The sequence below is a fragment of the Lepidochelys kempii genome, chromosome 16 (assembly GCF_965140285.1).
Source record: "Lepidochelys kempii isolate rLepKem1 chromosome 16, rLepKem1.hap1, whole genome shotgun sequence".
NCBI lineage: Eukaryota > Metazoa > Chordata > Testudines > Cheloniidae > Lepidochelys > Lepidochelys kempii.
Window position 1 is genome coordinate 5,310,916 of NC_136395.1, and position 24,204 is coordinate 5,335,119.

The following is a 24,204-nucleotide window of genomic DNA, read 5'->3' on the forward strand; positions in this document are numbered from 1 at the left end:
TGAGCATTGTTGGGGGCATGCCAGAGCCGAGCCATAGATACTTCTGACTGGGGATGCAGAAGGACAGAGATAGCAGGTTCTGGCTGTTAGACTCCAGCGCCGATGTACCCAGCCTAATCCAAGGCTTGACTTGTGTATAGTGGTACGCTCCTCTTCCTTGTCTGGAAGGATCTTCAGTTTGCTCTTTGTTTGCTGCCTGATTCCCCATTGCCCTGCATCTTGCACAGTCATTCACACCAGTGTAAAGTGGGTGTGAAACGTGCCCAGTCTGATCATAGAATCATAGAATATCAGGGTTGGAAGGGACCTCAAAGGAAGGAGATTCCACCACCTCCCCAGGTAACGCATTCCAGTGTTTCACCACCCTCCTAGTGAAAAAGTTTTTCCTAATATCCAACTTAAACCTCCCCCACTGCAACTTGAGACCATTACTCCTTGTCCTGTCATCTTCTAACACTGAGAATAGTCTAGAACCATCCTCTTTGGAACCACCTCTCAGGTAGTTGAAAGCAGCTATCAAATCCCCCCTCATTCTTCTCTTCTGCAGGCTAAACAATCCCAGTTCCTTCAGCCTCTCCTCAGAAGTCATGTGTTCCAGTCCCCTAATCATTTTTGTTGCCCTCCGCTGGATGCTTTCCAATTTTTCCACATCCTTCTTGTAGGGTGGGGCCCAAAACTGGACACAGTACTCCAGATGAGGCCTCACCAGTGTCGAATAGAGGGGAACGATCACGTCCCTCAATCTGCTGGCAATGCCCCTACTCATATGGCCCACTAATGTCACACCAGAAATGATGGTGGGAGGGGGACACGCCCGAGTTAGCGCTGCCTAGGAACCAAGCTCCTGCTGGCTGAGGTGGAAAGGGGAGCTTGGAGTAAACACACAGCAGCAGGCAGTGATCAGCTGGGATCCAACTCAAATGTGCGGGGCAGAGCGTCCCCTCAGGACTCCATAGTGCACCGTACAGGAGCATGTGTTCCCAGCTTAAGACAACAACTGAAACATGATCCCTCCCTTCCCACCCCCCAGCACTTGCTTGTGCCCCTCAACACTGCACCAGTGGGGACTCGGCTGTAACGAGTCAGGTTGAAAGGGAGCCGGGCCCTTCTGGCCTGCCTCAGTCACATCCACAGCACTGGAGGTGGGGCAAGCAGGTGCTTGGGAGGAAGAAGCGGTGTGGGGGTGTGGCCTTGGGAAGATAGGGTGGCATGGGGGCGGGTCTTTGGGGGAAGGGGCATTGGGGGGAAGGGGCAATGCTGGGACGGGGCCATGATTCAGGCTCTCGTCCCCCCCCCTTTTCGGGAAATTCCACTGCTCCTGCTCTGAAGGCTTTTGCCGACAGAGGGGCTGGCTTTTGGTACTGTCAGACGCAGAGTCTGTGTTACGTGGTAGTCAGACATGTGTCTGCTGCATGGAAGTTCCAGCTTTGTGCGTATCGTGTTTTGTGTTACTTGATGAATGGGAGACAGTGTGAAAGGGGCGGCCAGCGTTCGATGTCCGTGCGTGCTTTGGAGGGCAGAGTTAAGGGTGACCATTCAGTCTTCATTTTTCGAATGAGCTGCCATCTCAGAGCTTGATTTCATGACCTGAACTTGCAGTAGTGCCGCTGAATAAACAAACGCGCCGTCGGGTTTGTATGAAGTATTGCGCCGAGTGTGACAAAACTGGGTCTTTCTCAGGCATAAAACACCCACAGCTTTGCAGCTGCCCAGGAGGCACAATTATCGTGCTCAGAGTTTCTGTCTTGGTGCCCCCAGTGGGCCCCCTTGCTGCCTCAAGCATGCCCCCTTGCTGCCCTCAGCGGGCCCCCAGCAGGCCCCCTTGCTGCCTCCTTGGTGCCCCCAGTGTGCCTGTCTTGGTGCCCCCTTGCTGCTGCCTTGGTGCCCCCAGCGTGCCCCCTTGCTGCCCCCCGTGTGCCCCCTTGCCGCCCCCAGCGTGCCCCCTTGATGCCCCCAGCGTGCCCGCAGTGTGCCCCTTCCTGCCTCCTTGCTGCCCCCAGCGTGCCTCCTTGCTGCCCCCCGTGTGCCCCCTTGCCGCTCCCAGCGTGCCCCCTTGATGATCCCAGCGTGCCCCCAGTGTGCCCCCTTACTGGCTTCTTGGTGCCTCCAGCATGCCTGTCTTGGTGCCCCCTTGCTGCCTCCTTGGTGCCCCCAGCATGCCCCCTTGATGCCCCCAGCGTGCCCCCAGTGTGCCCCGTTGATGCCTCCTTGGTGCCCCCAGTGTGCCTGCCTTGGTGCCCCCCGTGTGCCTCCTTGCTGCCCCCCGTGTGCCCCCTTGCCGCCCCCAGCGTGCCCCCTTGATGCCCCCAGCGTGCCCCTTCCTGCCTCCTTGTTGCCCCCCGTGTGCCCCCTTGCCGCTCCCAGCGTGCCCCCTTGATGACCCCAGCGTGCCCCCAGTGTGCCCCCTTGCTGCCTTCTTGGTGCCCCCAGCATGCCCCCTTGATGCCCCAGCGTGCCCCCAGTGTGCCCCTTGCTGCCTCCTTGCTGCCCCCTTCTTGGCCTTTGGTCTCAGTGAGCGCTGCAGAGCAAGCCAACCTCAATGGCTTTCACGAGAGCGTAGGTTGTGTTTCAGGTTTCTAGATGCAGCGTTTCCAGTTGGAGCAGAGGGGAAGAACCCTGATGTTTGTCACACATGAATAACTCTAAAGCACCTGGGTCAATTTTAGCTCAAACATATTAAAAAGAAGAAACAAATCCAAATTCACCAGGCCTGGCCATCTTCAGTCAAAAAAGAACAGACTCCGGTATTCAGTGGGAGAGGTGTAGCTAGCTGGATACAGCTCAGCATGATCAAGAGTAACAGTAATTAGACTGAGCCCTGGAATGTTAACCCTTCTTCTGCCGTGCTGTACCAGCAAGGAAACTATCACGCTTTTTTAAGGTGGTCCTGCCTCTGTCAGTCACATGAATGGTCAGGAGCAGACTTGTGTGTTTCACATTTCCAGCGTTTGATGGTGTCACGTTGCACATTCACACACACAGGAAAGGTCCATCCTGTTCTGGGAGGTGTATGGCATCACGAAGATGCTCTCAGCCGGGCATGAATGCGACGTGCTGAGCTGGTGCAAGGCATGTTATGTGCATGGACAGGGTGCAACCAGGTACAGCAGGAATGAGAATGGAAATGGGCTGGTTTCATTTTCTCTAACCAAGTACAGAGCAAGATGTTCCTACAGTTGGGCTGAGACCAGCCCCTCACCCCCTCCTGGTTTCCTCATAATGATGGACCATCCACAGCTAAAAGTGGGCATGCTACTCTCTAAACTAAAGCTTGGGCGATGCTAGGCAACACTCTTTCTTTCTTTATTGTTTGTGTTCCCATAGCCCCATAGAAGCCCCAGCTGTCATGGACCAGGACCCTACTGTGCTAGGCGCTGTGCAAACCGTGCTCCTGCTGCGTTTGCTGGGCTCTGCAGTTAAGGTTGTGTTAGGTCTTCTGCAGACCCAGCTTTCTAAAAGGGTGTAGACCACAGCTGTTCTTCATATGTTCTGATTTGGACCAAACTTTAGCTGGCAAGATGTCAGGACGAATGCAAGTTTGGATGCTTATTGGTTTGGCTGCTTATTGATGTGCAGAAGGAGAGTAGAAAAATAAAGATATGCAGTTTGAGATCTGTGTTAATTAAATTCTGCATATGGTTTTAGTGCAAGATAGGGACAGTCTCATTGACATGAAACTCTTCATTTCAGAGAGACTAAGCCCAGGAAGTTCAGTTTTATATGCCCAAGGCAATGTAGTATTAAGGCAGTAGAATGAGGGGGGCCCAGTGATCAGTGAGTTGCACTGCTGTGTACAAGCTTTGCGGGATGGCATATACTGTATATACAAAGAAATGGAAACGTACTGCATGCCATTGCCATGGATCTGGTTCTGGAGGGTTAAATGCTTCATTGCTGGATGTGCCAGGCATGTGAGACAAAGCCCCGTGGGCCAGGTTCAGTGATACATGCTGTTCTGAGCTCAGTGGATCATCCGTGGATTGCAGTGCAGCTCGTTGGCGGCAGGGGGTGCACATGCTGGGGAGGTTGTGGATCAGGATGTCCAGGGCATGCCACAAGTGTGTCATGCTTCACAGGCTGTGGATGAGTGTCAGCAGTGCACCCTTGTGGGTCTGGGTGTGGGTGGCATGCACTGTGAACCCATGGATGTGCTGCACACGGGGGATGCATGCAGCAGGGGCATGCTGGGAATGGGTATGTGTGGCGAGGGCATGCTGTTGTGTGTACATGGTGCACACTGAGGAATTGGGTGTGTGTCACAGCGTAGCTGGCCCCAGTAAATGAAGTGCAGTAGGTCCAGCTCTCCTGTATCAGAGCTGCCACGGCCTCTCCCAGCTAGTCGGGTAAGAGGGCGTGGCAGCACCTTGGGGCTATGAAGGATCAGTGAAGACAAGACCTGGTAGAGGAGAGACTTGGTGAACTGGAGGCCAGGGGGAGGTTCCAGTGCATCAGAGCAGGCTCGTTCAGCCAGGAAGGGCAGGTGAAAGCTGCCAGAGACCAGGGAACTGGAGAAGTCCTGGAAGGAAGCAGAAGGTGGTTCCTGGAGGAAGGCTGAAGGCAGGCGGGCAGCAAGAGGGCCTTGCCTGCTGGCTGTAAGCTGGAGAGCTGTTGCCAAGAACTAAAGAGGGCTGCAGGCAGCGAGGAGCTTGCCCACTGCCATCTCGAGGAGTCAGAGAGCTGGACCCAGGGGGACAGCGAGAGGTCCAGGGATGCTCCCAGCAGAGAGGCTTTGGGGCTCACACTGGGAAGAGCGAGACTGCACTTCAGTTGAAAGGGCTGGGATGGCTGTACTGGTATCAGGGCTGGGGAGGACTGACAGCAAGTCCAGGTGTGGCCAAGGTGTTGGTGCCATTAAGAGACGAGATGTCAGAGTTTTAGTTACTGCCTGCACTGGAGTGAGAATGGACTGCGGGGTTGGGACTTTCGGTATGGACTATTTGGACTATGCTGTTGTAATAAACCAGCCCTAAGGAGGGGTAGTAATGAGACAAGAAAGCTGGAGAGGGAAAAGTGAAGCAAGTGTGCCTGTCATGCGACAGCCCACAGCAGGAGGGTGCGCCAAGCAGGGCTGCCCCATGACAGCGTGTACCCCAGGCTGTGTGCATGCTCAGCAAGTGTCTGAGTGTGACAAGCTAGGGACAGTAGTGTGGGTGTCATGTATCCAGAGCATGCAAAAAGCTTAGCAGTCCTCAAAGAACTCAGTACCACTCTCCAGGTCCACTGTATTTCCCACGCTCTCTGAGCACTGGAACATCACTACGGTCATTGAAAGCAAAGTTCCTTCATGTATTTCTAAAGCTCCCAGAATAAAGCTCACGAACGACAATGGCCTGGCCTGTGCTAGCTGACTGGGGGATCCAAGTAGCTGCTCTGAGTGTCTCCTGTGGCACACTCAGGCAGACCGACAATAACCAGCGCATGCTGGAATTGATATCTTATTGGTCGGTACCAACGGCTTTGTCCATGAGTGGAACAGCTGCCTTGGCTACTGGATTCTCAGAGCACAGCTGACTTGGGCAGCAACCACTATAGACCCTGCTGACCACTTTTTGGGGGGGTATCCAAACTCTGAACTCCCATTGACGTCATTTCTGATCTGTTCCACCTGGGTTCTTACACATGTCCATCCCCTCGGTGTAGGTCCCAGAATATGCTCGGCACCTCACAGGATCAGGCCTGTTGCTATTAACCTCTTGATATGGGCAGCCATAAGAAAATGGCTGTATAAGCAGGAGGAGATGTCTTCCAAGGAGCAGTTCCTCAGAGTGCTGAAAATAAAACACAGCTGGAGATAGTACCTTTTAAAGTCACCCAACAAGTCTGGCCTTCAATTCTGGCCAGTTTGACTCTGACCCATGGATGACCTACCTCCAGCTGTATCTCCCAATCTTGTCATCACAGAACCTCCGCTAATCTGCTCCATTTGAATGCACTGAGGTTCTTGTTTTATGCTCCCAAACAAATGAGGCCCTTAACAATCAGGTGAGCCTCTCCAACTGCTATGCAAATGAGACTAATTAAAGACATTCCTTATGTTTGATTTCCCACACCTTTTACCTCCAAGGAGAATAGAAACATCATGTTTCAACTCTGTATTTCACAGTAGCTGGAGTGGGTCACTCACAATAGGAGTATTTGGCTGATATAAGTTGAAACACTTTCTTATGCATGAGAAACCTTCCAGAAACCTATGACTAATAGTGAAGAGGGAGCAGAGAAAGCAGTGGGAATGCTGTATTGTCATGGGCTGTGATCCCACAGAGTTTACCAGCTGAGCGGGTTGGGCTAGCTCAGTACTTGCATGAGAGACCTCTAAGGAACGCCTGGGTGCCCATGAGGGAAGTGATGCTGATGAATCAATAAATAGTGTACCACTGCCCCAACACGACTCCCATTTCCCCAGTGACAGGCAGAGACCTGCCTCTTACGGTCATAACAATACCATCGTTCCTTGAACAAATAGGGATGTTAGTCCTGGCCAAATTCCAGCTTAGGACATCACATTCTACCTCCCTAAATTCTCCCTGCAGATTTAATTTAGGACTAAGGGACCTCCTTGGTCACTGAATCATGGCCCTTGCTCTCACAGGCCACCCTGTTATATAATCAAACAGGATACAGTGCTCATCAGTGTTTGTCCACAATGGGTCACTTGAGCTGTTGTGTGCTTTCAAATCTTTGCTGCTTTTCTGGGGTGGGCTAGCAGAGCCTTGCGTGTGATCGCTGATCAGTCAGGCATAGACTGTAGGTGTAGAGCACGTTGGGATCCTTCAGGGGATAGACGATGGCAAGATGTAAGTTCATTTTAAAAGCAACAAGAGAAAACGAGCAAAGAGCATGCCATCTCTTCACTGCCCCACCACCACCTACACTGGGATGGTATTAAATCTTCCCTGGGTGCCACATGTTGACATCAACTGTAGAATTCCCGGCTACCAGGATGTCAGTAGCTCAAGATAAAAGTTGCCTAGTGCAAAGGGAAAATAGAAACACCTCAGGATGCTCAGAAATTTGTTGTTCTCTGAAGCCATGTCTGAGTGATAGCCATTCTCTCCAAGGGAAGGAGTGCCTGTCCATAGGCTGACTCTCCCTCCTCTGCACTTGCAGACGTCATTTACACCGGTGTAAATGACACCACAAGGTGCATGATGGCAGCAGAGAATTAGGCCCAGTGAGTTTATGAGAACAAGATGGGATTGTCTGGGGGTCAGAACTGTGTATGTCACAAGGAGGAGCTGGAAACTTGGGAAAAGAGTGATGGAAAATATAAATATATACAAAGGTACACACACACACTTTCATACACCGACACTGGTAAACATTCTTGCACACACACGGGGCCTGGGCAAACCAATACAGATCAAATAAAACCAGGCACAAACCTTCAACCCAAACTGAGACCAAACCAAAACACAAACCTTTATTTGAAATTTGTAAAATCTCGTTACCCTTTTTTTTTACTTTTAATTTTTCCTCAAATCTTTGGACTTCCTGCTTTGGGGCAGGAGCAGAAGCACCAAACTCTCAAGAGAAACCCTTGTTCTCCCTGTATTGCCTCTGGTGGTGGAGGACAGTTTGATCTGATGAGCCATTAGGATGAGGAAACTTAGCCAGGCTTTTCAGGTTCATTTCATTTCCATTGTGGTGAATTTTCTAATCTGGATGCACAACTGAATTAAGATTTTGGATGCCCAGGACCCTGTGTTTAACGACAGGCTCATTGATTGTAACAGCAGAAATGAGACCCGCAATCTGCATTCATCAGGGAGTGGCCCTTTCTCAGTATCACTCCCCCAGGTGACATCTGGCTCAACCATGCACTGATGGTGGGGAAGGAAAGGAATGGAAGAGATTGGGACCTGATTAGGAAAAGAGAGATGCTGAGTAAAAGACAGCTGTTGTGTTGCGCTGACCTCAGGCGCTGCTAGGAGTTAACTTGTTGCACTTGGAAACTTATTTGACATTTACAATTTCTTTTGACTTACCGAGGGTTTTCCCAAGCCAGAAAGTCCCAGGGGTGCAAGGAGGTGACACTTCCCCAGTGTAGATCCAGCCAAGCCAGTTCTAACATTCAACTCACAGTCCATATAATGGCTTAAACAGGCAGCATGAGGTTCACATTGTTCCATTTAACTACAGAAATAATGAAACAACCTCTGCTGTCATGGGGCCAAAGAGAGGTGGATTTTCTTTTGGACATTATTACAGCTCCTAAATTATTGTGTTCAAAGCCTAAATCATCATAGAATCATAGAATATCAGGGTTGGAAGGGACTTCAGGAGATCATTTAATTCGACTCCCTGCTCAAAGCAGGACCAATCCCCTGATTTAGTACTAGGTTGATGACTTCATACTAGGTTGATGGGTCTCCTAGGACGACTAAGGGTGGGCAGATAAAGGGCTCAGCAAAAATGGTTTAGTTAAAATATGAACCACCAGAACCTTCACCTAAATATGAACCAACCAACCCCCAGAACTTCAGCCAAGCTCACCCTGGGAGCTTTGTAGAATTCCAGAAAGTTTGGTTGTTAAAGTTGTGTCTTTTAAGTTTTTCATTAAGCTTCTCAGCTTCCTGGGTTGGAGCTGGGATGGAAGCCCAAATAGAGGAGCTGTTCCCCCTGTGAGTCTGAGAGGAGCTGGAGAGGTCACTGAAACTGTCAGGATTCCAGCTCAGAGCATCCAAAGCTTGGCGCCCTTTGAGGTTTCCTCTGTCACTGGTTCAGCATTTAGCTCTGGGAAGGGAAGAATGTCATCTGTAGTTTGCATCACCTTCCCTATCTGAAATAACCTGCGTGTCAATTCCCCACCCAAGTGGGAGAGAGAAGGTAGGTATCATTCTGCACAAACAGGATCCAGAAGAGCCAGTATCAAACCAGCTCCCCAGTTGGTCCTGCCATTCCAGAGGCATTCTCACCTGCATTCTCCTCCCTGTCCAATATACACAGAGAAAATCTGACCATCAGGGGTGTTTCCCCTGGCTCCGTTTGGCTCATTAATTCCTTTGAACTGTGTCATATTCAGTATGCACTAAACAGGGCAGTCCCAGGATTCAGCTCTGTCTGAGTCTGCTCAGATTTCTGAAGATATCTAGTTTGCAGTGGGCATGCTTGCAACTTGATCCCTGTCCTTACAGATTTCAGGGAGCTCACAGCAGTGGCTCTGGACAGAGATCTTAAAGAACCTCTGACATGCCCCAGCCAGCCTAGGCAAAGACACTAACCCTGTGACATGGCCAGATCCTCACTGAGTCTGTAAGATAGCTGGGTAGAAACAGCCGCTCCTCCTGCATGACTCACTCCGTGGTGTCACAATCCAGCGTTGGTGACATCACATTCACCAGCACCTCAGTGTCGTAAACACTGAGTTGTGACATCACGGAGCAAGCCGGTCAGGAGAAGCAGGTTTTGTTGAAAAAGGGAGAGTTTCTACAGGAGGAGGCTGAAAGGCTGTGGTGAGGCAGAGGGGAAGCTGTAAGTCAGGGTGGGAGTATGGAAGGCTTTAGGGGGCAGGAGAGAACTAGCCATTGCCCCATTAGGGACATGTTTCCCAGCCTGCTCCACTCCACTCCCCTCCCATCTCTCCTTCCCATTAAATGCACCCCAATCTGAGGGTTCTGTTGCAAGAATACTCCCACACCCCTAATCCTAGAAAATAGCACAGCTGTTCAGGACCAGGATGGGGAACAGGGCTGTAGCTAATAGAAACAGCAGGGAAACTTAGGGGGCAAAGCATAGGTTTATAGCCATAGCACGTCCCCATCCACTAGGCCAGGGGTCAACAACCTTTCAGAAGTGGGGTGCCGAGTCTTCATTTATTCACTCTAATTTAAGGTTTTGCGTGCCAGTCGTACATTTTAACTTTTTTAGAAGGTCTCTTTCTATAAGTATTTAATATATAACTAAACTATTGTTGTATGTAAAGTAAATAAGGTTTTTTAAATGTTTAAGAAGCTTCATTTAAAATTAAAGTAAAATGCAGAGCCCCCCGGAGCGGTGGCCAAGACCTGGGCAGTGTGAGTGCTGCTGAAAATCGGCTTGCATGCCACCTTTGGAACACATGCCATAGGTTGCCTACCCCTGCACTAGTCCATAACCCTGACAAAGAATCACCATTCCAGGCTGCTGGCCATTCAGGAAAGCCTGCTGGCTCATGGGTTGGCCACACCACTCCCTGGGGCTCAGGAAGGACGTGGCTTTCAGGACTGTCCCCTGTGTTCTCTAGGGCTCAATAATGCATTTCTTTATGCATCTTCTTGTCTAAAGTGATTTCCCTACAATCTCACTCTCTCCCCTCTTAGCAGGAGGCTGTCACAGATGACAAGGCACTCTCCTTGGGTTACTTGTCCTGCACCTCTGTGCATGGAGAAGTTGCTGCTGGGCAGCTGTATGCCATTTATCTGCATCCCCCAGTCAAACAGCTTGGAAATCAGAGCCAGTCGTGCCAGCAGGGCCTTTGTCTGAGCTGCTTCTGAGAGTCTTTGCTCCAAGGGAAGTAGCAGTTCAGGGGCCGTCCGGTAGCGAAGAGCACAAACCCCGCCCCAGGTAGCTCTGCTGCGGAAGAGGCTCCGCACGTGCCTTGCCCAGCAGTCTCCGGGCAGAATGCTTCAGTCCAGCCTTGGCCATGCTGGGGGGGTCATTTGGCTGAAGCCTTTGCACTCACCTGGTTATTATTGTACTCAGCGCTCACGTCCCCCGCCAGCCACCGAGCTCAGAGCACCATACAAAGATGGGGCGTTTTATCTCCATTTAAACTGAGGCATGGCAGGGCCATGAGGCTTGCTGATGGCCAGACAGTGAGTCAGTGGCAGCTAGGAGTCCTAACCCTCAAGCCCTCCCTTCTAACCACTGAGTCTTTAAACACCTTTGGCTCTAGCTGTCAGTCACCCCTATTTTTCCTCTTTCCAATGAGCTGGGAAATTATTCATTCCCCCAAATCACCCTCCAAGCCAGGAAACTCGGCTTTCCTGGCTTCTGACCTAGCCCTTGTCAGACAGACGGGCCATGTGTGAGATGCCTGATTCCTGTGCCCGATGGGGCTAGCGCCGTGCACTTTTTGTGCCTAGCAGTTGGCAGCTGGAAGCAGGCTGCCGTGGGAACATACACCTGCCACAGCTCCCGAGGTCTGGGATTGCCTCAGCAGGGGCGCAGCCAAGATCCATTTCACAGGGGGCAGAACGAAGCTAGCCTGGGATTTGCCAGTGACTAAGCGTGAGCTGGCAAGGGCTGCCCTAGCGTGAGAAAGGGAGGGCTCCTCCTCTGCTGTGTGCTCACCTGGAATAAAGGCTCTGCGGCAACCTGCATTTCTCTGCCAGCCCTCTCTCTCTCAGCACTTCTCTGCCCTGCTCACGTGTCCCAGACCCGGTGCCCTGTGTTCCTGGAGACCTGCGGGGTTTGGGGCAGAGCTTTTCACCTCCAGGTCAGCAGCATGAAGCCAGCCCCGGCTGGCAATCGCCAAAGGGGATCCCCTGCCAGCTGCTCTCGGCCCATGGAATAACATCCCGTTAACAGCAGCTGGCAGCCATCTGAGCAGAGAGTCCCCAGAGACTGAGCCAGCCCTAGCCCTGACGCCACCCAGGACAGGGCTGGGGCGCCTGGAGAGATGATGCTCTCCTTGCTCCACAGGGGCTTGGGATTATGTGGCATGAACTTCACCTGAGATGTTGTGCATGGAGGAAGAGGAGAGGCACTGGCTGCTCTGCTCCTGCCCATTCACTGGGCGTGTGCCAGGGGTTTGGAGTCAGCAGGTCGGCTCATCGCTGCGTGCGGCTGCTGCAGGGGCAGTGCTGAGGCTCCCTGCACCCTCCTGACGCAGCTACAAGCTCTAGCAGGTGTCGTGCGCAGGGAAGCCAAGCGGCTCTCCAGGCGGAGCTGCAGCCCGTCACTGTCACGCTCAGGCAGCTCTGATTGATGTCCTCTTGCTGCTGCTCCAAAGGAGACATTGTCTCTCCCTTTGCTACCTGACGAACGGCTTGCCTGCCCCTGTTCAAATGCAACCCCTTCCCGTCCCGTTGGCTGAGGGGAGTCATGTGGCCAGGCATTGCATTCCGCCTTAGCTGTCTCAACCCCTCTGAATATTTTCCCATCGGAACTGCAAGGCTTGTGTTAGTTGTGTCATCGTCAGTAAGGGCTGAAGAATGTTCCCATGAATTTTGGCTTTAATTATATCTGCACCACCTTTTCTGGGCCCTGTTTTTTCTAACCTAGCACAACAGGTCCAGGGAAAACAGACGTATGCAAGTCAGTCCTTTTCCCATTGAGAGGCTCCTTCCTTCCCCACCAGTACCTCTGTATAACTCCCCATCAGCAGAGCTCAGCCTGAGAAGGCTGCTCTGGGACAGCATTGCTGCGGCACGCCCCGGCAGGCTCTTCTCACCCCTCTACAGGAGATGGCTGGTGCGCTTTGATCAGGGCAGCGTTCCTGACGGGAAGCTGCCCACGCCGTTCGATTGGTTCCACCATGTTTAGGGGGGATATTAAACCCATTTTCATTGAAATTTTTATGATGATTAATTGCCACTGCCACAAAGTGGTTATTTGTCTGCTGTGCCTGCCCCACTCCTTTGGGAGCTGGGGCCTGGGGATGGCTTTGTTGGTCGTGGCATTCATGGCCCAGGAGGCGGGGGTGTTGCAGGAGGGAGGGTAGCCTTATAGCAAGAGAGTGTCTAGGACAGGGGTGGGCACACTTTTTGGCCCGAGGGCCACATCAGGGTGCAAAACTGTATGGAGGGCCGGGTAGGGAAGGCTGTGCCCCCAAACAGCCTGGCCCCCACCCCCTATTCTCCCTCTCCCACTTCCCACCCCCTGACTGCCCCCCTCAGAACCCACGACCCATCCAATCCCCCCTGCTCCTTGTCCCCTGACTGCCCGCTTCCAGGACCCCCCTGCCCCAATCCTACCCCCCCCTCCCCCCCGGGATCCCACCCACTATCTAAGCCCTCTGCTCCCTGGCCCCATCCACACCTCTGCCCTGTGACAGGCCCCACGGGACTCCCACGCCCTATCCAACCCCCCCTGTTCCCCATCCCCTGACCGCACCCCCCGGAACCTCTGCCCCATCCAACCACCCCCGATCCCTGTCCCCTGACTGCCCCGCGGGACCCCCTACCCCTTATCCCACCCCAGCCCCCGCCACCCCTACTCCCTTTCTATGCCGCTCAGAGCAGCAGGAGCTCACAGCCCAGCTGCCTGGATGGAGCCAGCCACACTATCCGCACAGCGAGCTGACGCTGCAGGGGAGGGGGGACAGCCGGGGAGGGGCTGGGGGCTAGCCTCCCTGGCCAGGAGCTCAAGAGTCAGGCAAGGACGGTCCCGCGGGCCGTAGTTTGCCCACCTCTGGTCTAGGACTAGGAGATAAACCTTATTCCCCCCATAGGCCACCAGGTCACCCAGTTGATCTGTGGCCAAGCTGGGAAGAGAACCTAGTAGTCCTAGTCCTGTGCCTTGTCCACTGGAGCACTCTGCCAAACTGCAAGGAGAGATTTCATTTTGAACAGCTGGAATTATTGCTAATGTGATTTTGTGCTCTAGAGATGGCCAGTCTGTGCATATCCCCACAACAGAAACATCAGCTCCTCCTCCTACCAATGTGTCTCAGGTCTGACCATTTCTTGAGGCCAGAGGGAAGTTTTGCCTCCATGGCCCATCCAGCCCTTGGCCTCATGTTGAGACTCTTAACAATGGGGACCAGCAAGTGCTGGCATGACCCAATAGACAGTGCACTGCGCTGGAAGCCAGGAGATCTGGCCTCTTCCCAGTCCTGACCCCTTCCATCTCCTTTGTCTCTTCTTCCCACCCTCAGGTCCATGGCTACCATCACACTGCCCCCTACTCCCGCAAGACTCTCTCATTCATCTGCCAATAGCCTTTTTCTCTCCTCCTTCCTGAGCATCTTGTCTCCTGTTTTCTAGACCTACGCCAGCCTTCCCTAAGTTCTTCCCATCTGGAATAGCTTAGGGTTGCCTGTCTTATTTAAACTGTCAGCTCTTCGGGGCAGGGAACATTTCCTTATCTGTGTTTGTACAGTGCTGTGTGAACCTGCAACACTCGGCACTCCATGTTTTGGAAGAATGATACTGCTTGACGGAAAACACACCCAAAAGCCTGACTGTTTGCTCTCCCACACAGAGCTGAGAGCTGTCACCTTGTAATACCTTCTGAACAAATCAAACAAGGTGCTCTTTCCTTCTGGATGGAACTGGGAGCTGTATAGTGAGGGAGGCTGCCTTGTGTAGACTTTGGCACAAGCTTTCCAAGTTGCATGTGTGACAAGGAAGGGAATGCAATAAATGCGGCCAATTCACCTTTGTCTGCTGTGTTGCAATCCAATAAAATGTATAAGGCACCTTCCATGCCAGATGTCCCAAGGCGGCTTGTGAGACATACACATTGGGTAGGTCACAGGTGCCCTGCAGAGCAGCAGCCTTTGTAGCTCTGTTCAGCATCACATGCAAATCTTGCCCAGGAGAAAATTTCTTAGCTTGTAGGGGCCAGCATCACTCAAAAGAGGCCTTACCCCAGCAGTCTCCCATGCAAGTGGAGTGTGCAAAGGCAGATGCGTACGTGAGAAGGCTGTAGAATCTCCCCACAAAGGGGTCTGCTCGCCCACTGCGGGGAGGAACCAGTGATGGGCCTAACTCCCAGTAACATTAATGGGAATTAGGAGAGGACCCGCCTCCAACCTGTGAGTGGGAGAACAGATCTCTGTTATGTGTAAACAGACCTCAGGGTCATACTCAGGAGTGTCAGAGCAATGAGAAGGATAGAGGAGAGTGAACTGGTTTGAGGGGCTCCTGAACTTCTCAGGAAAGAAGTTGCAGTAGGTCTCTGCTCTTAGAGACTCTGGAGATGATCCTGCACAGCTCAGGAGCTGAGCTTCAGACAGTAATCCCTAACTGACCTTCAGTCGACCCAGAGCTTCTGTTATCAAGAGCTTGGACATCAGCATTTCAGCTGGCCTCAGAGATGGGAAATACTGACGGGAGTCCATGTCGATTCCCAGCTGCCGTGCAGACAGAGATCATGTTCAATGAAAAGAGAAACAGTCTCTTCCCCTGTGGTCAAAAAGTGCACCAGTTTTTCTCAAACATTTTTCAGGGCATTTCAGTAAATTGGTCCCATCTCAACCTCACCTGCAAGTTGTGCAGAAGCATTTCTGAGTTTCTGTCTAAGCCCTAGCATGGTTACACCTAGAAGAGATGCAGTTAAAATGCAGGAGTGGCACACAAATGAAAAGTGAGACAATCATGAGATTTAAGGTCTGTGTTTATTCAAGACAGTTAAACCCTGAGAAGATCTGATCCGATAACCTCCTGAAGTTATAATTTAACCCTGCCTTATGTTTTGTTCCTCGGGAAATCAGAAGTGACTCCCTCGTGATTCTTCACAGTGCAGACCTGACTTCTGTGAGAATTCTGGTTCTCCCAACCAGGTTTTCCCCTGAGTTCCTGGTGTTTCAGAAGAGCGCATCTGGTGTCACTTTTTCCTTGGTTGAGTCTTTTTAAAAAAGAGAGTGAAGGAGGAATGTTTGTTTTCAGTGGGCAGACACGGTTCCTTGGAATGGGAGACTTGCAGGGATTTCTCATGTGGCCCAGAGCTGGACCTAGATTTTGCTCCTGTTGGTAATCATGAGCACGCTCAGGTCTCACGCTCCCCATGCATTCACTGGTGCCTGAGTTGGCCAACACTTCTTGAAATGTTAAGGAAGAAAAGACATAGAAATATTGATTAAGGGTAACATTTCCAAAGTGCCTGTGGCCCACATTGGCCCCGTGAAATCCGTAGGCATTAGGAGCATAAATACCTTTGAGGATTTGGGTCTAAGTGACCTAGGAGCTGAAGCACCATTTTCAAAAGTGCCATGGGCATTTGGAGCCTAAGTCCCATTGAAAATCTGTGGGGTTTAGGTCACATTTGAAAATGGGGCTTAGGCTCCTCATTCATCATGTAGGTGAATTTGAAAATGTTTCCTTAAATTTTTTGCAAAGCTCTTTTGCCCTTTTCCATCTGGCTGCATCGGCACCACTCCCTCCCTGCGCTGTGTATTTCCCAGACTCTGGCAGGAGCTCTGTGTCACGTCTGACCATTTGTGTTCCTGCCGCTGGGGGGAGTCACTTGGGCACCACCCACTGAACCAGATTCATTCCATGAAAGTGTCAAAAAAAAAACAACAAACCAACCCCAAAAGCAACAAGCCTGTGCAGGTTTTCAGGGAAATGAATGCTTGGGAAAGGATCGAAAGCTGCTTGCTCTGCAGCATCTGAGAACTGGAAGAATTGGGAAGCCTCATGTTTTAATACAGAGCATATAACAAGAAATGAGGAATCAGATTGCAGGGTCCCTCTTCCCATGTGTGCAGACAACTTGCAAATCATGTGGTATCAAAAAGTGATCCTGGCATTGTTGATTTAGAACCGTACTTAGGAGGGGAGTAGGCCACTGACTCTGTCCGCCTGTCTGTCATCACCATGTTTCTCTTTCACTCTCTCAGTAATGAAGTACTGTATATAGGCTCTGAATACTTAGTGACACTACCCTACAGAGGTCTCTTTTCTCCCCTACACTCTTGGAATCAGGGGCCATTACTTAGATTTCCTTCTTTCACTTCTTCTATCTCCTTTCTCCATCCTTATTGCCAAGCCAGCCCTGGCTGTTGGGATCAGGCAGTGTGAAAAAGGAGGTCTTACGCTGAGTGTAAGTGGAGTCTGCCTTGAGTCCGATCTGATTTCCATTGGTGTGAAGCTCCACAGGTGAGGGCCTTTCCCTGAGAACGTCCTGCCCCACAAAACCTAGCATCTGCAGAGCCCCCTGGAGGGCAGTTGGGTCACAGATGGAGGAGCAGTCTCTGAGGTGCTGTCACTAGGGATGTAAAGTTTCAGAAAAATTTGAAGGCATGGGGGAAAAATGTGTGTTTCTGGGGGTTTTCAAACCTCCCCCAAAATTCTGGGAAAAGTTGAAATATCTGCAGTAGTTACTTGCTTATCAAAACTAAACTTTCTTTACTTCTAATACTGTACTTTTCTAAAGTATCTTCATTTTCAATACTTACTAGTATTAGAAAGCATTAGAAGGGCAGCAGTAACATTGCTTTAAACATTACTCTGAAAGTTCTTTCACTGTTCATTCTGAGAGAAAATATTGTATATAACAGCTTCTTTTACGTTTGTCCCAAAATTTCCAGTTCTTTCATACCAGGTGTCAGAAAAAAACAGGGAAAAAATGTCCTCCTCCCCCCCGCCAGTTTCCATTTTTCCCTGGCCCCTCACATCTCCGGTCGTAGCTAGGCCTGAGTCTGCTGAAGGCCTTAAAGATCAGGACCAGGTCCTAGATTGTGACCAGGTGTTGAATGAGGAGCTAGAGCAGTGCCCTTGTTGCGTAGGAGACGGGATTCGGTGGGCTCTGTAAGCTGTCATTCCTCTGTGGCCTTTGCCTTCATGCCAGGCAGAGTGATTTGTTGTAGGCTGGCTTGGAGGGATTGAAGGGTGATCAGGCCCTGCCTGAGCAGAGGGCACCAGGCAGAATGGGAAGCCAACATTTCATAACACTGTTGTAATCTGAGAGTCGCAGATCAGTGCTGAGTCCAAGGCTGTCCACTATCTGGCTGGCTGGAGAGCAGAGACCTCTGATGGCTGGAGAAGTTAATCCCCCTGCAAGCTCCTCAAAGTGAGCTCCTCTTCCTGCCACATCACCTCAGCTCCCCAGGTTGTGCCTGCGCCATCCATGTGCTGCTCTGTCAGGCCCTGTGACCACTGGCTGACTGCATTGTCTGAGCCTGCTGACAAGAGAGGAAGTTGCAGGGCATTGGCAGGTTGTGTGCATTGGACTCCACACAAGGCCTCCAGGCTTGCCGGTCAGGCTGTTCTGTGATCTATCCACAAGGAGTCAGCGAACCCAGACTGGGGCTACACTGTTCCCTTCCCACAGCTCTGGGTTCAGTGGATAATACCCTGGGTAGCTTTGCAAACCAAGGCCATTATCATGGTCTCTAGAGTCACCACCACCATAGGGAGAGGTTCGGGGAGCCCCCAGCAGGCTCCAGGGCACAGAGGTGAGGTTCCCACACACTTTTTGAGCTACTAGCTGGTGCAGAAAGGGCTTGAGGCCCTGGGGCCATCCTTACTCAGCCACACCCCCTTTGGGGCATCTGACTTCCCCAGTGCACTCTCTTGGGGTGAAATCCAGGACCTATTGAAGTCAGTGGGAGCTTTGCCACGGACCAGGTGTGCCAGGGAGCCCCTGCTTCCTCTCTCCCCCACCCAAGGAGAATCCCAGAATCTGGCCCTAAAATTATAATCAAATCAGCTTTCCTACTGAAGGGCATAAGCAGGGTCTGAGGGGAGGCTTTCTTCCAGCCCTCCCTGTACAGCACAGTTCAATGGGCCAGAAACCCTGGGGATAGTCTCCTTCCTTTGCAAACTTTTTGGTCACTGCTGGATTCCAAACCAGTCTGATCTGATCCAGTCATGTGGCAAGGCCCAGGCACTGAGGAGAGGAGGGGGAAAATGGATGTTACTGCATTTAGGGCACCTTGTACTCTGCAAAACAGCCTTACAGGGCTGGAAGGAAGTGGCTGATCAGAGAACTCAAAGCATTTGCCACAGTGCATGGAAAGTGAATTCTCTGAAGAGTTCTCGTCCCCGATAGCATGGCCTCTCTGAGACTTTCCGTTTTACCCACTGTCTCAGGCTTTGCTTGAAATGCAGCTTCAGAGAGCGGAAGGCAGAGGCCTTTTACAGTCTGAGTCATTTGCAGGCTGGGGTTTATTGCCTCATTTCTTGGAGTGCCTGACTGCCAAGTTATTGTCCAGACTGGGGACAGCTCTGCCCCATCCCTGCGTGTGGTTTGAGAGGTGGGTGCCAGAGCTGTGATTGTATATTTTTTTCTAACGAATAGTTGTCCCACTTTCCTCTCTGATTCTCCCACTTGAGGAGAAGGGGAGCCATAGCCCCCAGATGTGACCTCTCTGCCGCGTCCAGCTAGTGCTCCACAAACATATCAAAAGTGCTAAAGACCTGATCCGAAGCCCACTGAAGTCAGTGAAACTCTCACTTCATACAGTAGACTTTGGATCAGACCCCAACCAGGAAACTCACTGCATTTAAAATGTATGCACCTTTGAGCAGGGGGGTAGGCTAGATGACCTCCTGAGGTCCCTTCCAACCCTGAGATTCTATGATTCTAATCACTTGTCTTGGCTGCAGCTCTTTCAAGGGACTAGTCAACTTGGAGCCTAATCCTTTGGGATTTTTAGTGAGTTACAGGTCACTTTGGGAATCACACCTAAGTCCCCCTATAAATTTTTGTGGCATTAGTCACATTGTCCCACGTTTTAAATAGTTTGTCTCTCCCCTTTTGCTGTGTGGAAGACCTACACTAACTGCCGGTACAAGGGAGAACAGTGAAACTGATGCAACAGAGCACCGCTAAAGGCCCTGGGTGAAATCCGGGCCCCATTGAGGTCAGTGGGAGATTGAACACTGACTTCACTTGTACCAGGATTTTTACCTGCAGTCGCAACCAACTGGAAAAGAGAGAGAAATATTTTTTCCTCCAATCTCAGTGCTAGGAATCTTGGCCTAAGATTTCCAAAGTGCAGAGTGACCCGGTGTGTTCAGTTCCTGAGGCCCAACCCCAGCACACCGTGAAGGGGTCAGATTTTCACAGAGCTCAAAAAGAAGAGGAGGACTTGTGGCACCTTAGAGACTAGTAAATTTATTTGAGCATAAGCTTTCGTGAGCTACAACATCTGATGAAGTGAGCTGTAGCCCACGAAAGCTTCTGCTCAAGTAAATTTGTTAGTCTCTAAGGTGCCACAAGTCCTCCTGTTCTTTTTGCGAATACAGACTAACACGGCTGCTACTCTGAAAGCTGTCACAGAGCTCAGTGCTTTCTGAAAACCAGGCCCCTTTAAGATGTTTCAGATTGGGACCCCTAAATCACTAGTCATTTTGGAGACTGTGGGCCCATGTGTGTTACTTGTGATAAGTAAAATCTGTGCCAGAGAAGTGATTTGTAAGGCAACGGTGCCCCATTAAGAAAGCTCATTACCTCAGCAAGCTTTTCAGTTCTGTGCCTATTTATGCAAATATTGTAGGGAGAGCCAAAGAGTGAGTTTCAAAGCTGTAACTCTGGCTCATAGGGTCTTGCTGACATTTACAGACAGTCTCAGCTTCTGGTGCTTTATGGCAGCATCCAGGTCCCAGCTGAGTGAGTTATACTTCAGGGTACGAAGCAGCAGGTGTCTGTCCTCCCAGTGCTGAGCTGGGCTGGAGTTGGCTAGCCATGAAAGGTTGAAGGCATTCATTTATTTGGGGGGCAGGATGGGGATTCCTAGAGAGCACGGCTGGATTTGCCATGTTAAATTATGAGCTCTTAATGAAGAAGCCCTATCATGGGCTTTTAATGGTCATCTCGGTACACTATTCTTTATGGGAGCATTACACAATAAAGCTGGGCAGCTATTTTTTCTCTTGAGACTTTGACCCAGAGTTCAAGCTATAAACTGGGTTTGCTGTAAGTGACTAGCTGGGGCAGAGTGCCTCCCCCAGCTACCTCCCTCCAGACCCACACATATACCCCACTCTTCACTTTGAGCTGGCTGGCATCTGGGGAAGCCTGAACAGATCCCTTGAAATCCCTGAGCTGGGGCTGCACTGTCAGATGGGTCAAGAGTTCACATTCCACCTAGCCAGCTGGCTGCAGAGGCCATGACAGAATCCAAAGTGGGCACAAGGCAGCATGTTGCTGCAGGCCTGGCGCAGGGCACAGCTCATCTCTGTGCCTGACACTGGGCTGGGGATGCAGGGTCATTGGAGGAGCATGTGGCAGCCCTGTGACGCGGCAGCAGGCTGGGAGTGCCACCCCGGCTGCATAGCCAGTGTGAGCAGCCATGAGTTGGGTTGGGGTGTTGCTTTTTTCCCCCTGATCTTGTAACTCTCTTGTGGGTTTCCCTATTGCCCTCTACTACAGGAAGGAGGGTCAAAGCCTGGAACTCTGGAGATCTGTGTCCTACCCTAGTGCTGTCACAGCCTCACTCTCTGACCCCGTGCCTCAGTTTCCTCAGCTGTAACATGCTAATGATGCTGACCAACCTCAGAGGGCCATTGTGGGGCTGAATTCATTGGTTTGCAAAATGCTGTGAGATCCTTGGACAGAAGGTGCTGCAGAGCGGCAGAGGACTCCGCTACCACCCTCTTTCTAATCTTCCTCTCTCTTCCTTTTGCCAGTTGTGTAATTGCGACAAGTACTTGAAGATCTCCAAAGACCAAATGAGGCAACTGATGCAGTTCAGTGGACTCTTAACAGAAGAAGATAATGCAGGTAACAGAGTGGGCACCTACCAGGTTAATGCAGCCTGGCTAGGGGTTTGCGTTCCTGCCTGAGCCGGTGAGGGGACTGTGCTCCTGTGCTTGGAGCACCTTTGCACTCTGTTGGCAGGATTTGCAATAGCCCAGGGACCAACTCCAGATTTGTTAAATGTCTCAGCATCCTGAGGCTCTGTAGGCCAGTTCCTCAGATGGTGTAAATCAGTGTCGCTCTGTCAGCTTCAGGGCACAGCCAGACACGGGTTGGGGGAGCCCATAGCGGGGGAGTGATCAACTGCCTGAGATAGTCAGCGTGGTCATGGACGGACTTTTAACATTTCAGTCTGATTTACAGGCAAAACGGAAAAGGGAATCCATGGGATGCAGTGTGACTAGTGGATACAGCACTGGGGCACAGGATACCTGAGTTTCTGGTTTGACCTCTCCCCTCCCTGGGCAAGTCACTTCCCTGCCCCATGCCCCAGTTTCCCCATCTGTAAAATGGAGATAAGGATACCAACCTTTGGAAAGCTCTTTTAGGTCTCTGGGTAAAAAGCAACAGGTAAGAGCTACCCACCAGCTGAGAACCCAGCCCTAGTAACTGCAGGATGAGGATTGTGTTTAAAGTGGACATTTTATAACAGCTTTTTTGTGCATGTGATTTGTTGGTCGTTTGACTTCAGTACAAAAATAAGTTACAAGGATTTAGACCCACACAATAGTATTGGTGTGTGGACAGTGTTCAGGTACAGAGCTGCAATAGGTGAAGTCAGCACTGTGTTGCAATTCCTCGATCATCTCTTCTCCCCAGCAATTTCCATTCAGCTGGGTATTGTAAAGATATTAGCCGTAGCCGCTCCTAAAGCCCCTTGTTATTTGTGTAAAAAGAAAAGGAGGACTTGTGGCACCTTAGAGACTAACCAATTTATTAGAGCATAAGCTTTCGTGAGCTACAGCTCACTTCTTCAGATGCATATCGTGGAAACTGCAGCAGGCTTTATATATACACAGAGAATATGAAACAATACCTATTCCCACCCCACTGTCCTGCTGGTAATAGCTTATCTAAAGTGATTTCCAGCACAAATCCAGGTTTTCTCACCCTCCACCCTGGAAAACCTGGAGAAAACCTGGATTTGTGCTGGAAATCACTTTAGATAAGCTATTACCAGCAGGACAGTGGGGTGGGAATAGGTATTGTTTCATATTCTCTGTGTATATATAAAGCCTGCTGCAGTTTCCACGATATGCATCTGAAGAAGTGAGCTGTAGCTCACGAAAGCTTATGCTCTAATAAATTGGTTAGTCTCTAAGGTGCCACAAGTCCTCCTTTTCTTTTTGCGAATACAGACGAACACGGCTGTTACTCTGAAACCTGTTGTTATTTGTGTGGCCTTTTTAATTGAAGGACTCATTTCCGAGTCTTTTTACTGAGATTGCAGTTCCATAAAATAGAAACGTTACAGCAAGAACTACAGCTGGGCTTTCCAAAAGGAGTTAAGTATCAGAGGGGGAGCCGTGTTAGTCTGGATCTGTAAAAGCGGCAAAGAGTCCTGTGGCATCTTACAGACTAACAGACGTATTGGAGCAAAATACTTACGCTCCACTTATGCTCCAATACGTCTGTTAGTCTATAAGGTGCCACAGGACTCTTTGCCACTTTTACAGAAGGAGTTAGGGACCCATCTCAAAGCCAATGGGAGTTGGGGGGCTAGCTCCCCCTTTGGAAAAACCCAGCCCCACACAGATGATATTCTAGCCCTTTCCAGACAGGAAGCCTCTGATTCTGCAGGCTGCACCTTGTGGTGCAGCGTGTACCAGATCAGACTCAGAGTCTTTCACCCCCGCTTTGTGCTGGTGTACCTGTCTGCACAGGGTGCGGAGTGCCAGGGAATCAGGCTCAGCCAGGAAAGAGCATTTCCAGACCTGGTGTAGGTTTGCCAAGGACTTGCACCATAGACAAGACCCTTCTGAGCTTGCAAACAAAGACCCTGATCAGAAAAACTTCAGGACCTCTAAGTACAGCTATAGTAATCCAGCCACACGGATTCTTTTCCTTTGCACTATGATTTAGAAGAACTCATCCACTGGCCGTTGGGTGGAGAGGGCTGTTTGAATGCTGGGTGCAATGATTTCCCGTAGATGCATTAGTTACAGTCGAAGGACTTTCCCATCTAACTCTCTGCAAACTGTGTCAACCACAGGCTGCAAAGTGACTTCTCATTGCTAGTGTCTCTAACGCCTCAGATGCTGCCTCCACGGCTACTCTTAAACTGGGTCGAATTGCAGCTGGAGCGATTACAGTCCAGCTCGAACTGCCTTAGAGACACGGTGGGGAGGTATTCTTCATTTCCTGTCTCAGTCTGCTCTGCTGTGGTGTTGGCTGCAGCTGCTGTGCTTCAGCCCCGTTGTGGCAGCATTTCAGTGAGTGACATAGAAGCAGTTTGTGATGAGAGGCAATGAGGTCCAGTGGGCAGTGCACTAGAAGAGGAGTCTGGAGATCTGAGTTCATTGCTGGATCTGCCACTGACCTACAGCGCAGCCTTAAGCAAGTCACTTAATCTGGCCTTGCCTCAGTTTCCCTGTCTCTGTAGTGTATGGACAATGATCATTCCTTTACTTTGTGAAACACTTGGAGCTCTATAAATGCAAAGGGTTTACTATCGATTAAATGCAAGGACCTTTGGGCTGAGGGGAAGATGCAGTAGCTGTGTGGTTGTCATTCTCAGTACTCTGCCTGGCTGGGGGGAATTGTCCTGTCAGAGCTTTCCCTGCTGAGAGCTGTTCCCGTTCCACAGTAGCCCAACACTGGCCCAGCCTGTTCAGCCAGTTTCCAGAGTCCTGGATGGAAAAAGAGAAATGCTTTGGTTTATATTCAGCTGTGATAGGTGCCCCTTTCTCCTCA

At 50.8% G+C, this 24,204-nt stretch overlaps 1 protein-coding gene across 8 annotated transcripts in view; it reads left to right on the plus strand.

The window, feature by feature from the left end:
• EXD3 (exonuclease 3'-5' domain containing 3) overlaps positions 1-24,204 on the plus strand; it is a 573,707-nt gene that overhangs the window by 529,455 nt on the left and 20,048 nt on the right. For 7 of the 8 annotated variants that reach the window (XM_073314573.2, XM_073314577.2, XM_073314575.2 and 4 more), the window contains one exon: positions 21,222-21,315. The exons of the other annotated variant lie outside the window; for it this stretch is intronic. In XM_073314573.2, coding sequence (XP_073170674.1) covers positions 21,222-21,315 — 94 coding nt within the window. The remainder of the gene's footprint in view (positions 1-21,221; positions 21,316-24,204) is intronic. 8 annotated transcript variants of the gene reach the window in all.